This window comes from Cydia amplana, chromosome 19, assembly GCF_948474715.1.
Source record: "Cydia amplana chromosome 19, ilCydAmpl1.1, whole genome shotgun sequence".
Classification (NCBI taxonomy): domain Eukaryota; kingdom Metazoa; phylum Arthropoda; class Insecta; order Lepidoptera; family Tortricidae; genus Cydia; species Cydia amplana.
In genome coordinates, this window is record NC_086087.1 from 8,089,207 (window position 1) to 8,107,523 (window position 18,317).

At 37.3% G+C, this 18,317-nt stretch overlaps 1 protein-coding gene across 1 annotated transcript in view; it reads left to right on the forward strand.

The window, feature by feature from the left end:
* The window catches only part of LOC134657007 (RILP-like protein homolog), a 30,213-nt gene that overhangs the window by 3,230 nt on the left and 8,666 nt on the right, over positions 1-18,317 (forward strand). Inside the window, exons 2-5 of the mRNA XM_063512575.1 lie at positions 135-252; positions 6,322-6,461; positions 14,903-14,977; positions 17,472-17,570. Of these exons, the coding sequence (XP_063368645.1) occupies positions 135-252; positions 6,322-6,461; positions 14,903-14,977; positions 17,472-17,570 (432 nt within the window). The remainder of the gene's footprint in view (positions 1-134; positions 253-6,321; positions 6,462-14,902; positions 14,978-17,471; positions 17,571-18,317) is intronic.

Sequence of the window (18,317 nt, forward strand, 5' to 3'; positions counted from 1 at the left end):
CACCAAACGCCCGATGTCCTTGACCAATATTTCGTGCATATATTTACCTTGCGCATCGATAAACTTATCAATGCACCGAGGTCTTACGCGAATTTAATTGCCATTGCCATTGAAAATTGTTTCTTTTGCCACAGGAAATAGAAGCGATAGAGGAGCAATGGCGGACGGAGTCCGCGGACCTCGTGACGGCCGTGTCTCGGCTCCAGGATGAGAACAAGAGGCTCAGGCGGACCATCAATGCTCCTGGTGATGGTAAGTTCATTCATTCAAACTCTAGTATTATTTAGTAGTAGTAGGTCACGTCTACCCCATGCATCCGGAGAGGTGGGCTAGCTTAGCCACCAAGTGGATGCCGGTAGAGGGACGTGGACGGGGCAGGCTCAAACGGAGATGGCGGGACGACCTGGACAGCTTTCTGAACAACTGGCCAGAGGAAACACCAAATCGGGAGTCGTGGAAATCAAGGGGAGAGGCCTTTGCCTATCAATGGGACACTCAAATAGGTTAGGAAAAAAAAAGTAGTAGTAGTAGTAGAAACGTCAACAGTACAACCGGCGGACTTAATGACGCTATAGGCATTTTGTACCAGTCAACTATAGGGCGAAACAGAAAAGCGTCAAGGTGGGTGCAGTGAGAAATAGACAAAAACAAAACGTACCTAAATTTTGAGCGAAGTAAACTTTCTACATTAGTTACATTAGTAGGTAGCTATGTACCCTGCTCAGTGCCCACAATTCATATGCTTTTTATACTTCGTTTCTCACCCGGTCCAGTACCGTAGTTAATAAGAGTTCTATTTGCCCTATTTGGCTTAGTCATCTCTAAAAGACATTCCACTTTTGTGCCTTTTAGACAGTGACAAATTTGAATGAGATAGAATTACGCTATGACCCCATTATGGGATTTACAACTCCCAATGATTTATATTTAGATTTACTTCCTTCAATCCTCAAGTGTCCCATCTCCTACAAATCTACAATAAATATTCCAAGGTGGTTCGATTTTCATACAAAATTCAATCGACTTTCATTAAGTAACTGCACACTATTACTACATAAATATTTCCGCATTTATCTTCTTTCGAATATTCATTTTCGCTAAATGAATAGGAAAACAATGTTTCATACAGAAATCATGCAAAAAGCATAGTTAACTTTTCATCAATTTTACGTATGTGTGCGTCACAAATGTCGTGTACGGATACATTTGCGACGTTGCCATACCATTTCCGACGTTGCCGGGCTGACCACGGCGTGAATTTGAAGTGCCGTGATGTTTAGCGCAATTTTGTTGACCTACCCGATTTTGTTGAATAAGTTCCCGAAGTTCGTCAGCTTAGCTAAGAAGTATCATGGCGCGTTTTGTAAACAGTCGCTTTTTTGCTTACAAACGGAAGGTCCCCGGTTCAAACCCCAGTCATTGTATGCTGGGACATAACTTTTTGTATTTTTTTTACACCTAAATTTCGTGTTGTGTTTTTTATTTTTATTTAATTTTTCTTATTTTCAAAAATCGATGGATTAAGTATGGGCTAAGCGTATTCGTTTAATTTTTACAAAGATAATTAGAAATTATACTCTACCTAATCTCTTTGATTTTTACAATCAGGACATCCTCACAGCAATAAAAAAGAAATGTATAAAATTTCCTGTGGTTGAAAATAATGGAATTTTGTCTATGAATGAAAAACAGAATTATTACTAGTTACTACCAGGTATGTAAATTATAACTTGATTATAACTTTATTAGAATCCATATTGTTGCATCATCTTTCTTCCTATTACATTAGATATTTTTTTCTATCATGATTCATGATATTATATTTCTTTCAGGTACAGGGATTACTACGGATAACAAATATAAAAAATGTACTGTAGGTACTTGAATTAAAAAAAAAATGTTTTCCTTTTATTTTATTTTACAATTACCTACTACTTTATTAGAGGCTGGGCAGTAAGGGATTGCTTTACTTGTAGAACAAACTATTAGCGCTTTAAAAAAAACTGATACCTGACACTTACAAACTGGACTTCCTTGGGCTTATTCTACTAAAGGCTTGGCCAGACACAGAGCGCGACGCAGCGCCGCGTGTTGCCGACGCGATGACTGTTCAAACAGGGCGCGCGCGGACCGCGCTCTCAACACGCCCTCATCGCGCGCGCGAACGCGGCGCGGCCGCGCGGGAACGCGGCGCGGCCGCGCGCCACCGCTCGCTGCCTAACGTCCGATCCGACTGATGTGACCCAGCGCGACGCGGCGGCCCGCCGCGTCCCGCCGCGTCCGCGCGGCGCAGCGCTGCGCGGACGCAAGGGGCCGCGCGGCGCGGGGCGCGACAGAAGCGGGGCGTGATACCGGCGGGACGCAGTCTGTTTGACGTCGGTAACCTGTTAGCATGTGCCGCGGTCGCGCGGCGCGGACGCGGCGCTGCGTCGCGATCTGAGTCTGGCCAAGCCTTAAGTATCAAAAATGTTTCCCAGCCTGCGTGACGTAGCGGAAACTAAAACTTCTATACAAATATTTGGGACATAGTTTTTATATTAGCTTCAGGATTCAATAAGAATATGCTAGTGATTCTGAGTTGGAAGAACCCAAAAAGATCATAATCTGTGAAAATCAGGTACTGATTTTTTTTTTGAAAACGTTGATAATGTAATTTATTGATAATAGCTACCCGCCCCGGCTTCGCACGGGTTAACAAATTATACATAAACCTCCCTCTTGAATCACTCTATCTATTAAAAAAAACCGCATCAAAATCCGTTGCGTAGTTTTAAAGATCTAAGCATACAGACAGACAGACAGAAAAGCGACTTTGTTTTATACTATGTAGTGATAGTGATGATGATTGATGATGATACTGAATATCTGGGGGAAGCGCTGGTGGCCTAGCGGAAAGAGCGTGCGACTTGCAATCCGGAGGTCGCGGGTTCTAACCCCTGCTCGTACCGTCGTACCAATGATTTTTCGGAACTTTTGTACGAAATATCATTTGATACCTATTTACCGGAACCTATTTATATACCGATACCTATTTTTCGGTGAAAGAAACCAATGTGAGGAAACCGGACTAATCCCAATAAGTTTACTCTCTGGGTTGGAAGGTCAGGGCAGTCGCTTTCGTAAAAACTAGTGCCCATGCCAATTCTGGGATTAGTTGCCAAGCGGACCCCACGCGAGGAAGAAGAGATTGAATATCTGGGAGACCGACCAAAGCTCAGAAAACATATAAAAACCCAAAAATGCGCGTTTTCTCCCAGATCAGACCTAGCTAAGAGATCAAACCCCTTATAGCAAATTTCATCGAAATCGTTAGAGCCGTTTCTGATATCATCCAAATATATAAATAAATAAATATATAATAATTGCTCGTTTAAAGGTAAGATAACACAAAAAGGACAAAAATAAACAAAAAGAAATTACCTACTCGCACCAGTCTTGAACCCCAATCCTCTTGCACGTATTTTCACGAACATACCGTAACGCTATTGCAGTATACTTACGTTGTGTGAAATTGTCTACTATAAGCATCACGGAAACACTGTTTGCATGTGTGAGTTATAGTAGGAAAAAGCATGACAGCAACACTCCGTCGACTTTAAAGGCTGGTTTTTGCATAATGAAGTATTCAATGTTTATTTTAATAGTTCAATATTTACTTAAAGAGTTCGCTAAACATACTTTTAAGTATACAAATACCAAGACCATTCCATAAAAAAATTAAACATGAAATTTTGCGAAAGTGGCACCATCTAGCGAGGGTTAAGCTTTGAGTAACCTAGTCGAACCACCTTAAGTTAAAAATATACCTTGCGGAACCGTTTCCATTAGCTTTCAGTACGTGGTCGCATTGGTAATAGTTTCAACATTCATAGATTTCGCGTCAGTCAGTGCCGCCTGTAGATTAAAAAAAGTCATAAAACGAGGAACTAAGATGGCCTACTTTTCTCTATTTACTATAATAACCATACCCAGCGCACCAGTATTTAGCAATAACATTATTTCTGCTTAAATCTTGCCAATCTAGTCTAGCCTTAGTCATTCGCGATCATGAACCTTATTTTTGACAATGAAAGTCCATATTTGCGTTGTCCAAGTAATAACTTTGAGAATAACCCTACACCTATTACTCTACCTAAATTTTAAACAGGCATATGTCGTAAACGTTGCTAAACACTATATGACTTTTTATAAACACGCCAGTGTTCCAGACCACGCGTCCATTATGGTAATTATTACTAAATAGAATCTGTGATATTATCAGTGTTAAAATTTTGTTAGCGAATGATTACTTAATGATACGATGAGTAAATCCACGTGGAGCGAATGTCATGCTCTAGCGCCGGTATGTTGTAGCTTGGTACAGAGTAACCGTACAAGAATGCCGCATTCCTATCTCATGAAAGCAAACTTACTAAAGAGCATGTGTTGGAGTAAGAGCGATGATCAATACTTCATCATCTTCGCGCATGAAGTTATATTTTTTAAACTGGAGCGAGTTGTCACTTTTTTTGCCATACTAATTTGAACCTTATCACCGAGACAGAAAGTTGTTCGTACCAGACTAGAGAAAATGGTCCACTTGAGATAGAAAAACCCGAGCCCTGTGTCTCACTCGCACATGTTGCCAATGTTAAAAAGATACCATTGTGGTAGAAATTATATCAATAAACTACTGAATTTAATTACCTTCTTATACAATTTTAGTGCTATATTCAGACTACAGTTCCGATATCTTTTAAGTAATTTGTAAATAATTATGATGCCAATATTATTAACTAATTAAACCAAGCGCATACACAGCAAAAAAAAACTAAATGTTAGTATGGTAGAATTTGTAGTAACTTTAAATATTAATTGGTATCCCCAACTTGATGACATTTCTTCAAAACACGTGAATGCGAAATTTCTTAAAAATTGTGAAGAAATGTTGTGTTAAAGGTTGTTGGAGTGAAATAATTGCTAATTGTGGAATATTGTTTCACAAGAAAGCCACAATTATTACATTTTACTATAAAAATACAAGACAACATTGTCAAACTCATTAGGGTGACTATGATGTCGGCACGTTTTGAATCGGTCTCACAGAATTCTTATTATTAACGTAGGTAATGTAAAAGTAAGTTTAACATAATAGGTACCTTATGTCTTTATTTCGGCATGTTTAATTTAAGATTTGTTGTAGAATAATTGAAGGGATGTTTACAAAAACAACATAACTGCTTAGACCGGTTGACACTTTTTTAAGAACATTGTTAATCGTTTCAGGTGTCAACCAGTGTAGTCAGGTATGTTGTTTTTGTAAACATCCCTTCAATTGCCAAAATTTAAAACCAAAGTGCTTAACTCCTTAAACATTACAGACTCTCATTTATACATAATATTTTGTTAGGTGTGTCAAACTGATATATGACATCAATTCTTTATAGGTAGGGTAGGACACATTTCCGTCAATAGAAAAAAGGCACCAACTTTAAAAAAAACGTCATATTTGCTAAACAGATCTTCAATGACGCTTACACTTAAAAAAAGCTGAAGTGGACAAAAGGGAAGCCTACCCTTATGAACATACCATGAGTGAGTGCGAAAGAGGCCGACTACAAATGAAAAAAAAAACCTGACCACTTAAAATTTCACTTTATTTAGAAAATGACACACCCTACTGATATATTCCATGTTATCCTAATATCCCACATACAGATGTCTTATGGTCACCCTAATTAGAACGAGATGCAGGGCTCTAGTTTGACTTCTCATGTGGACACACTTTTTGGTCAATGTACTCGATCCAGTTTATTAACTCTAAATCCGTGTCTTCGCGGTATCCCGGCATTTTGCCACGGCTCATGGGAGCCTGGGGTCCGCTTGACAACTAATCCTAAGAATTGGCGATGATCAGTAATTAGGACATGATATTAAATACGAAGTCTAAGTTGATTTTAATTTAGTTTCACATGTTTGATAAAGTTCCCGTCACACAGGCGTGTTTTCTGGGCGGGGCGTGAGCGTTTATATGTAAAAGCGGCGCGCCCCGCTCACGCCCCGTCCGGAAAACGCGCCTGTGTGACGGAACCTTAAGCTGTTGCCATAGCCTACTTAATCTGACGGCAGCTGAAGATTGCCCAGTATTCTGCGTTTATTAATGTACCTTCTCAGAAAGACGCCTCGCCTCTCTTCTCATACTCTGTTTAAAGTAGTCGTTGTAATTAACTCATTCATCATTGCACCGCCCTTCGTATTGTCTCCCATGACATTTCTAACCGAGGCACGCAAGCATAGACTCAGGGGTTTTAGGCAAGTCTTAATTGGGTTATATTTGTGCAGGCAGCAGCGCCCCGCCCTCCCCCGCCCGCGAGCATGACCAGGAAGTACTGTCCCGGCTGAGCAGCACCGCAGAGAAGCAGCGAGCCACGCTGCGCCAGCAGGAGTCGCAACTGCAGGAAAAGCAGCTGATCATTGAAAGTGTAAGTTCATTTTTAACATAACAGGGCATCGCAACCTTTTTCGCGTGATAAATGATCTTTCATGCGCTCCGTGCTTCGCTACGCCCCTCGGGAGCAAGTTTACTGGTTGAGAACTCCTGCAGCTTAGCAAGCCACAAAATAAATATTTATGCCAAATTCCAAATCAGAAAATCTACTTTCTAATGTAAAAACATTGAGGTAGTTGGTCTCAAGTATTTGAAAATAATGGAATCTGGTTGTTTGTGCTTTGATTTATTATCAAAGGAATATTTTGTGGCTGTGCAAAGGCGTGTGGATTTTATTACTTTAGAAAATAGTCTTCTGAAGCGGGCAAATCAATTGGTCTACAATAAAGTACCAGTCATCGTTTATTCGGTAACCATCACCCTTTGACTTGGTTGCCCCTTTTTAGAGCCCTGTAGAAAAAGCCCTTGTAACGTTGAGCCAATTTAGTTATCAAAAAATTATATTAATGCCTCGTATTGTTACATAATTACCTGTAATATATTGAAAGTATTGTAGATATGTATTGGTTGGTTTTAATACTTAAATTAACACAAGTATAAGGAAGTATTACCTAACGGTTTATTTGCATATAGAAATGCTTTTAATTAAAACAACGCTAATGCTTATTACCAAAGTAGCATTTTTTAAGCAACGGTATAAGAAATTATAATTCCTTACCAATATAAATACGCGATAAGAAGATTTGTATTAACGATTTAATTGTTTCTAACAGGTCAGGAAATGTTAAACCTTAGTCTGTTAAAACAATGTTGAAAAGGTATAAATTTTAAGGCACTTTATTCATGTTAAATAACAGTTGTAAGACTTGTAAGTGTCAGTTCACAAGTCAAATCGGATATATTTGAACCTAGCTGTTAGCCCAACGATGAGATGATATAAGGCACATTATACTCGTCAAACGAGCGATGACATTTTTAATTTTCCAAGTCTAGATGAGACACATTCTAACCTAGATCTGTTAATACAGCGATGAGAATAATTTAGAACAATTTATTCTTGTCAGACTAGCTATGACGGTAGACACCGGATAAGTGACGGGTCGATCGCGTCCAGACGCTCTCCGCTCCGTTTCCGATGCGATAAATCAGCTGTCCTGGACATTTGTTATGCACGCTCTTCGTTGGTCGTGGATTAGGGCTGTTTCCTATTAGATACATACATACTATCAGATACATTCAATTGTTTTTGAAAACTTTACGGAAGTCCTTAAACAAAAAATATCAAACATGTTTTAGCGCGTCCAATTGTTTTAAAATCAACAAACACTCAATCGCTTTTGCCTAATATTCGATTCGAGTGATAAAGGTAATTAAATGAAAATGGGGCATATTTTTGAGTATATATAATATATCCTAGGATATATTTATTCTTATCATACGAGCAATGAGGGTGGCTTTGAACGGATATGCGGTCGGCTCGATCAAGTCCGGTTTCCGTTACGACAAATGATCGAATGAATTCTTGTTATTCGTCCTTCGTGTTAATAAAAAAAAATCATTTTCAAGAAATAAATAATTTTTATACTAGCCTTTGCATTTTTATACAGTTATATATTAGACTACTACTCAACAAGCAAGACGATACCAATGAACTCAAATTCAATTAAGTAGGTTGAGTTTTATTGTGAATGTACGAGTATAACATTGTAATGTACCACTAAAATAAATAAAATCCGAAGTTTCAATAGAAATTATGTATAATAATCCAATATTCTTATGGAATAATAACATCAATAAATTGCTCTGATAATTAGCTTAAGATAATTTATAAGTATGTTACGATTCATAAGTGCTTGTTGCTAGGCCTACATGAATAAAGTATATTTTGACTATTGACTATTTTGACTATTGACTATTAAATTTGAACTCGAAACTAGGCATCAACTTACTTACATTGAAAAGACAAATAATGCAGTATTTGCCGGGGGATTCTTGAGTAAATAAAACTTAAACTTTGCTTCAACAATAGCATTGTTTATTCACAGATTACTTCTATAAGGAAATGCTCCTCTGGTTATTTACACTAAGTAAATACCTATTCGTTTGCTTCTGCAACTGTTTTTGAAATTGGGTTATGAAAACAATGCCAACTAATCAAACTAAACAAATATGTAGTCGAAATAAATGTCATATACTAAGAAAAAGTTACCCAAGCCTCCAGTGCCCCAGGCTGGAATCGAACCAGCGTCCTCTGCTATCGCGGCAGGTGCCTGTTGCCACTCGGCCACCGGGCCACAGCGGCATAGGTCGAATTTTTTCCAAGTATATGCACTTCATACTGAAGGCTTATGGCGCCCCCTGGCCACCTCTAAGGTAGAACAGTATGATTCGACCTTCTAACTGGATCATCTCAGGTGGTACCGAGTTAGCGAGAGTATGCAGTTGTTACTTTTCTTAGTACATAATGCTTAAAAGAAACATTGTAACCAGTCGCTTTTTAACTTAGAACTTATTATTATGTGTTGCAAACGTAACAACAATCACAATTATTTCTCTAGCACGAGAATCTTTGCGTCACATCCACATCTGTCCCAATGCGTCATACATTACCGTCACGATAAACACTGTCTCGGCTCGTCGTATTACCTGCCTTTACGACACCTTTAAGCTATTTCGGGCAGATTGCTATTAACCAATCTAGTCATAAACATGTATACACAGCCACACCTTATTGCAATGATATAAGGTGTAAAGCTGTATATTTGTTTATGACCGTGAGCTAGGTACATAAAGAGATATATTGCCTAAAGGTTTAGGGCGCCACTTGATTGCTTGGAGCGTAACGGAGGTAACATTTACAAAGTTCGTATATTTTTTACTCGCCTTTTGAAATACAGCTTTATTTCAAGCGGCAGAAGTTTACATTTTGAATAAAATTCATACCGTCATATGAGGTTTTGTTAGTTTTTAGTCTGTATGTGTTCAGAGATTGCCTGTTAATACGTTTTTGTAAGCATTCATGTGGTCTAATGATAACCGCAGTATTTTGTAACTGCTATTCTCCGGTGTATTAATTTTAATACATATTTTATTATTTACTTGTAGTAACACTTGTTTACTGCTGTCGGGTTCAAAATAAATTCCCCTTCTAGCTTCGTGGATTTGCGTAGAACAATGCTTACAAAATCACTACATACTACATACTTAGTATAAAACAAAGTCGCTTCCCGCTGTCTATCTGTCCCTATGTAAAACTACGCAACGGATTTTAATTTTTGAACGGTTTTTTAATAGATAGAGTGATTCAAGAGGAAGGTTTATGTATAATTTGTTAACCCGCGCGAAGCCGGGGCGGGCCGCTAGTCTAAGATAATTTAAAGGTGTATGCAATTGTTGAATTGTCTTTATTTATGAATACGTCACAAAAAAATAAAATAAGGTATGAGCTCATTATTAGTCACAGCGTTTTATTTGAGTCACCTGACAAACAGGTTAACATGTAAAAATAAGTAATTTTTCTGAAACTGCACATATAGAGGAAACAGTTTCGTTAGATATAAATTTCGATGTTATTCTTCGTATATTCCTGTAACACACTTCATAATAATACGTTAAAAATAGTAGGTACCTAAAGCTTTTCTAACCTGTCAGCCCAGCCCTCTGATCCTGCCATTTTTTTTTAATATCCCTTAATTGTGGTTCTCTTTAGAATAATTATAGAATTTCAACAGAATAACAACAAAAATTAATTCGTTGTTGATATCACTACATATGTAGTATAAAACAAAGTCGCTTTCCTGTCTGTCTGTCTGTCTGTATGCTTAGATCTTTAAAACTACGCAACGGATTTTGATGCGGTTTTTTTAATAGATAGAGTGATTCAAGAGGAAGGTTTATGTATAATTTGTTAAGTTAACAACAATGTTAACCCGTGCGAAGCCGGGGCGGGTCGCTAGTACCCTACATACCGGTGCCACGACAGCCTGCGCCTAATACCTATTGAATTACCCTAACCGTATGACTCACTGTATGCCTCATGCCATGTTTGAGTTAGTCTGGCTGTCTGGCGGCGTTTTCTTCGAACAACATACATGTATGTATTGGTATGTAATGATGTGTCTCCCCTATTTGAATGTTTTACGATTTTTGATGAAGTTTGACGTCTTTCAATAGTTTCAATTCTTCAAGAAATGAGCGTACTCCCATCTTAAAGACCGGTAACGCATTTACAACCTCCGGTGTTGCAGGTGTCTATTGACAACGGTAATTACTTACCATCAGACGGTTCGTCTGCTCGTTTGTCTTGGATATCATAAAAAAAGTTTCCTTTAGATCTTCAGTCTAACGTCATAATTAAATCGATTTACTACTTTTATATAAGCAAAGATAATACAGTGTTCCGTATTGATACGACAGTGTTCGAAGTTCGATTTTACATTAATCTTTTTTATTACAATATGGTTTCCATCAATGTCAAGGTACGACATTGTTTATCAATCAGCTAACGCAAAGATCTGAAGAATATACCGACAAATCTTATCGGAAACATTAGGAAATCATGTGACGTTAACGTCAATGGGTGGTAAAAGTATTAGTGCTGTTCTGAATCACAGGATAGCTCTAGAAAGACCTTTATTTTTATATAAATTCTCCAATGTTAATAATCATTTAGTGTACAACGGCAACCTTTTGATTATTATGCTGTGAGATGTATATTCATAATGTATATGCATAATTACTTACGTAAAATATGCCTGTAGATCTACATGATGTAGAACCAAGTATATATGTATATTCGAACTTAGAGTTAACTGATGTATTAAGCTTCAAATTAACTGATGTTACCTTAAGAGCAGTTAAGTGTAGTATATTTCTATTGTACATGTCTTGGTGAGAGCTGTTAGGGAAATAAGTGAATGTCCTTAGTGTGTCATTGTAAACGTAATCTCCTGCTCACTTATTTCTGTTTGCTTTCCAAATAAATATAATAAAATAAAATTTTACTCATCAGAGACAATCTCCTGAAAAATAAATATATATAATCTTTAATAGAAAAAAACCGACTTCTCTAACTACTAGCCTAACCCACTTAACGGTGCTTATACTTTATTTGGTAATATGTATACATTTTATGGTAATCATAGTGGTTGATTTAGTTTAGGTATCATAGTGGTTTTCCGGGTCTGGGTCCGAGTCCGAGTACGGGTCCGAGTCCGGAGTCCGGGGCCCAGTCCAAGTCAAAATCGAAATTGAAAATCACAAAACGTGTATGTCTGTTCTGTGTGTATGTGTGTGTCTGTTCTGATCATCATCAGCAGTTCCACTTCATCAAATGCCACAGTTTTTAATGTAAATGCTTGATTTTCTGATGAAAATATATAAAATTCTATACGGATGCCTTTAAGATTTGAGAAGTTCCCTCGATTCCTCATGGATACCATGTTCAGGACTTGAGATTGACATAAATGTGCCTAAAAACCTAACTTGCTTAACAAACATAACGAAAAGGACAAATCGCCAAATGCGAGCTATGCGTCGTTGAAGAGTTCCGTTATGATCACCATCAGCAGTTCCACTTCATCAAATGCGACAGTTTTTAATGAAAATGCTCGATTTTCTGATGAAAATACAAAAATCTCTATACGCATGCCTTTAAGATTGGAGGAGTTCCCTCGATTCCTCGTGGATCCCATCATCAGAACTCGAGCTTGACAAAATTGTGGCTTAAAAACTTACCTTGCTTAACAAACATAACGAAGAGGACAAATCGCCAAACGTGAACTATGCGTCGTTGAAGAGTTCTGCTCTGATCATCATCAGCAGTTCCACTTCATCAAATGTCACTTTTTTTTATGTATATGCTTGATTTGTTGATGAAAATACAAAAATCTCTATACGCATGCCTTTAAGATTTGAGGAGTTCCCTCGATTCCTCATGGATCCCATCATCAGCACTCGAGCTTGACAAAAATGTAGCTTAAAAACTTAACTTGCTTAACAAACATAACGAAGAGGACAAATCGTCAAACGTGTGCTATGCATCGTTGAAGAGTTCCGTTCTGATCATCATCAGCAGTTCACCTTCATCAAATGTCACTTTTTTGAATGTATATGCCTGATTTGTTGATAAAAATACAAAAATCACTATATGTGTGCCTTTAAGATTTGAGGAGTTCCCTCGATTCCTCATGGATCCCATCATCAGAACTGGGTTTTGACAAAAACGGGACCAATCTGTATGCATATACATACAATCAAAAAAATAATTTTCAAAATCGGTCCAGTAATGACGGAGATATGGAGTAACAAACATAAAAAAAATAAAAAAAATAAAAAAAAAAATAAAAAAAATAAAAATAAAAATAAACATACAACCGAATTGATAACCTCCTCCTTTTAGATTTGGAAGTCGGTTAAAAAGTGAGATTGATTGTAATCAGAACAGAATAGACATTAAGCAATTATATGGAATGAGCTTGTTAATCTGCTCGGCAACGGCTGTATCGTTCACGGCGTTCGATTCTAATCTCTATTACCGGGTAGTAAGGTTCAGACTGGACAGTAAAATGGACACATAAAGCCAGAAGATTATCAGGTTACACGAAGCGACAGAGATTAACACAATGACTGGCCGATTGTCGCAAAAAATTTCATACTTTCGTGTAAATGGAGCTTTGTTCTGAATTTAGCGTGCGCCATTTAGGTATTTTTTTAATAACTGCTACGTTTCTCACGTGAATATTTTCACGCAAATATTTTCCCGAAATAGGTGACATACGTTCAGTTCATCTGTCTTAATTTCATAATAGAAGTCTTAAAAGCACCAACTGGCACTTAAAATGTCTGTTTTTAAATTGAATCATTACATACCTATACAGAGTGTTGCCTGTAACACGAGAAAATAATTAAAACATATATTATATTACTCAAACTATAAAACTTTTGTTAAACAACTTTTAAAAATTATGAATCCTTTAGACTTCCTCTTTTTCATACAAAATAAATATTGCGTTCAATGTACGCTGCCATCAGTGTATTTGACGTTGCTTGTCACGCTTTAATCATAACAAAATTTGCAATACATTGCGTCTTAGAATAAACTTTAAAGTGTAATAAAAGTCAAAATTATAAGTTATTTTTAAAAGTTTCTGAACAAATTGAGTATGAGGAGTATAGCCTACTGTTTAATTTATTGGTCCTGTTACAGGAAACACCCTGTATAGAAACACGAAATGCAACTATCAAACGAAAGCCAACTCCTCGTAATGACAAAGATCATAATATGAGCTACTGATTTGATTTAACCCCATATTATGTTAAGCGAAGTTTTCTCCGAAACCGTTAATTTTCCCTAAACATATAGGTACATGGAGGTCATAATAGCAGCTCTTAAGGTCCTCTGTCATTGGCCTTCGTTTCATCTGTAGGTACTGAAAGTACAATTTCAATGATTTTAATACTGTTTGAATTTTAACTTTGAAACTGGCAGTTTTGGGTTATCAATATGCCGTCAGCGGCATATTGTTAATTAAGAACTATATTGAATTTATGAATCAGTAATACCGTGAATTTAAATGCACGTTATCGAGTGCAACGTAGTTTCAATATTCATATGCTAATTTTATCATTGATTGATATTTACAGTTGAATGTCGTCCATTTAACACAGCGGTCGGCAACCGGCGGCCCGCGAGCCTCCCTGGCTATTTTGTATGTAATATTGACAAACGACAATGTCTGATAAAGTCATAAATATTAACAAAGTGCGGCCCGCGTCAACTTCGTTAGCTGCTATGTGGCCCTTGGCTGCTAAAAGGTTGCCGACCGCTGATTTAACATAACAGAAAAATGCAGTTCTATTAGTTATTTTGTTAAATCCAAAAACTTAATATTTATTTAAATAACTTAATATTTACTTAATATTTTGTTAAATAGGAATAATACAATACAATACAACAATACAAATCCTCTTTATTGCACAACCTCAGAATAAATGTACATGGAAACACAAATAATACATGAAGACAGAGGTAAACAACAGGCGGTCTTATCGCTAAAGAGCGATCTCTTCCAGACAACATTTAGGTAGTGGAGAAATGAAAAATGATATAATTAGGAGGTGCAAAAAAACTAAATTTAAATAAAGCAGAAAGTGTTTGTGACATTATCATATCTGTATATTTATAAAAAAAAACAACTTATCAAAGGTACACCAGGCCCCACCGAGTTATTATCATTAACCTGTTTGACATTATCTTATCTTTCGATATACAAAAATATGTTTTCCGCCCACACATTTCAACGTCGAACAAAACCTTATCAATTTATCTATATACCAACCAGTACATATCGACAATATCAATACCTACATTCATCGTTTGTATACCTTTATAAAATCACGTGTGACTCTATAAACTATTTGAATCGAATAGTTTATGAGGAGTTTCTCAAAATGGCAATTTTGGATACTTTGCAGTTGTCGCATAAGATTGATCAGTTGTCTCAAGTCAGTCGAGATCTCCGAAGAAAACATAAGCAGATACAAAACCAGGTAACCATGGTCAATAGACCGTCCTACTTTCCACGTCTTGATTGGTATCTTTAGCACGAACTTATCTTTTATTTTCGATTCGCCACGGAGAGGGAAAAGGAATTTAGAAATGAAACCATCGTATTTAGAACTTTAAAATATAATGTTCATACATTTTTTTTTAATGTCATGTAATCTATGAATCCTCATTCGATACTGAGATACGAGTAAGCTATAGTCGATGTTGATGTACGGCGATATATACGAGGGCTGTTTGATAAGTACCCGTTTTCCAAATGTATTAATATCACGGGCCGAAAATATGTATCGTTTCGTGTAATCGTTTTAAGCCATTTTTCAGAGGTGGGAAAATTAAAAAAAAACAGCATTCTTTTGTTTTTTTCTCATTTGACAGCGATTCAGTGAAAGCGTGAACTTAAAATTGTGAAAATGGAGAAAGAGCAGTATCGGTCTGTAATTAGATTCTTGTTTTTGGAAGGAAAAACATGTGATGAAATAAAAGTAAGAATGCAAGCGGTTTACCATGAATGTGCTCCTTCTATGACAACCGTCAGATACTGGTTTAACGAGTTTAAGCGGGGGAGAACAACCGTCTTTGATGAGGATCGCCCAGGCCGCCCAATTGAGGTGACTACAGACGATATGGTTAAGAAAATTGAAAATATCGTTTAACCGACCGCCGAATTGAACTTCGAGAAATCGTTGATGCTGTAAATGTACCAATCAAGCGGGTACAAAACATATTAGAAGAAAAATTGGGTATGAAGACAGTATCGGCGAGGTGGGTGCCGCGTTTACTCACGGAGGAGCAAAAACGGAACCGACTGACTACTTCGGAGCAGTGTTTGGCCGTGTTCAAACGTAACCCGAAGGAGTTTTTGCGTCGTTTCGTGACCGTGGACGAAACGTGGGTCACCACTACACCCCGGAAATAAAAGGGCAGTCGAAGCAGTGGATTTTACCGGGTGAACCTGCGCGAAAGATAGCAAAAATCGTTCCATCGGCTGGAAAGGTCATGGCGATCGTTTTTTGGGATTCGCAGGGTATTATACATATTGAGTTCTTAGAAAAGGGGAAAACGATAACAGGGCAGTACTATGCCAATTTATTGGATGAATTTGACGCTGTGTTGAAGGACAAACGACCCCATTTAAAAAATAAAAAAGTACTGTTTCATCACGACAACGCACCAGCTCATTCGTCTAGAGTTGTGATGGCTAAATTAACACAATTACGCTACGCCCTATTGCCTCACCCCCCGTATTCTCCAGATTTGACCCCATGCGATTTATTTTTGTTTCCCAACCTGAAAAAATGGCTCGGTGGTAAGCGATTTGGATCAAATGACGAAGTCATTGCCGCCACAGAGGCCTATTTTAATGACTTTCCGAAATCATACTTTTTGGATGGTTTATTGAAGCTTCAATATAGGTGGAACAAGTGTATAGAGTTAAAAGGAGACTATGAAGAAAAATAAATGCATATAAACAAAAACAACTCATTATTTTTTTCATAAACGGGTACTTATCAAACAGCCCTCGTATGTTTTGTGACAACTCAGTTGTGAAACATCAGCGCCTTACAACCTAATCATAGGTGTTCAGCGCCATCTACAATATGTTCCCTACTTTATATATCCTTTGCCTATGTTTATCAAAGAGTCATGTTATGTATGAATGTTGTTTATCAACCGACATTTGGCTGACTTGTGCCTTACCTATGTTATGTTGACTTTACGTTACATTACTTGTTTTGAATTCTCGTTGTCAAATGATGGTCTTAGCAAAACATCAACATGCTACGTGTTACTTACATGAATGTGAATGTATGTTATGAAAACATTATGTATATGCGACCATTCGTAGTTTTGTCCATTATTTTACCTTGATTAAGTGCTAAAATCCTTTAACTTCTCCAAACTAACCTAACCTAACCAATCGGGTGTCCATTTAATAGTATTACCGCTACCCATCTTTCCGAAAATCTAATCTTACATCTTTGACCGTCAACGTTAAATGTACATTTGAATTTGAACCATGGTAGCTAGTAATTACGATCACTATTTGATTTTTACTGTAAATTTTAGACAGACTCAGTACAAAGTACGAACTACTACGGAACAACTAGGCGTACTGAGTGATACTATCATTTATACTATCCTAAAAGAAGCTGCACCATGGGAGCCATCGTCGAACATCAAAAATAGAAACTTGTTTATTAGCCTCTCTGTCGCTCTTGCATAATTCGAGTTATAGAGAGGCAAATAGACCCTCTGTTGACTGCATTGTGCCTAAAAGAATTTAGACCATCTGTAAAACAAATTCTTCGCAATATGTTTTGCTCTCTCTGTACGTCTGTGTAGTTCAGTAATATGTTAGCAAATTAGTCTTAAGGTTACGCATAATGGTATTAAACCCATATTTTACGCATGAACGCGGACGGTCAAAGGATCATTAATATCCATGTACATGCATTAACCATCCTGACCTTTTAGCTGCGTCTAGTGTGCGAGGAGCGATCGGAGCTCAACGCGATAGTGCAGGCCCAGCAGCGGGACATCACGGCGCTCCAGCAAGCCGATGCACAGAACAAGGTTAGTCCACCTCGTTCCATTTACGACCTTAACTTTGGGTGGTAAGGCTTCATGTTTATTGGACGCTTTAGTCTCAGTTCAGTTGTCGGAATTTGTACCTTATTTAATATTCAAGAAGGTTTAATTAGCTATGCCCGAAGGACCGAAAGGTAACCGAATTATTGAGAGATTGAGCTTGTTCTATTTACGACCTTAAGTTTGGGTGGTGAGGCTTTATTTTGATTGGATGCTTTAGACTCAATAGCTCAGTTAACAGCCCGTTGCCGGAATGTGCACCTTATTTAATAGTCAACAAGGTTTTATTAGCTATGCCCGATGGACCGAAAGGTAACCGAATTATTGAGATGAGTGTGCGTTTGTTGTTCTTACAGATTAGTGGTTATAATCTTTATACTTACAACTCTGTTACTATAGTGTTTAGGTCTAATTTGTAATGTCTGTGTGTTTGCGTGCAATGGTGTGTATGAATTAAATATCGATTAATGCATGCTTGGAAATCTTCAGGTTAGATTACTTACCTTAAAACGATAATGCCGAATTTGTTGATGTTTGTTAGCTACTTGTTTTGTACCTAATGATTAGGTAGGTACTGTTTTATGGAGTTTTCAATTAACTTGTAAGTATTCAATACATTACTTTTGGCAAATAAAAAGCCAATGAATACATCACAGCATATATACTTAACTTCTTTGTACCATAATGCCCATCTGTCCATTTATGTTTAGAAGTAATATTTCATTTAGAATA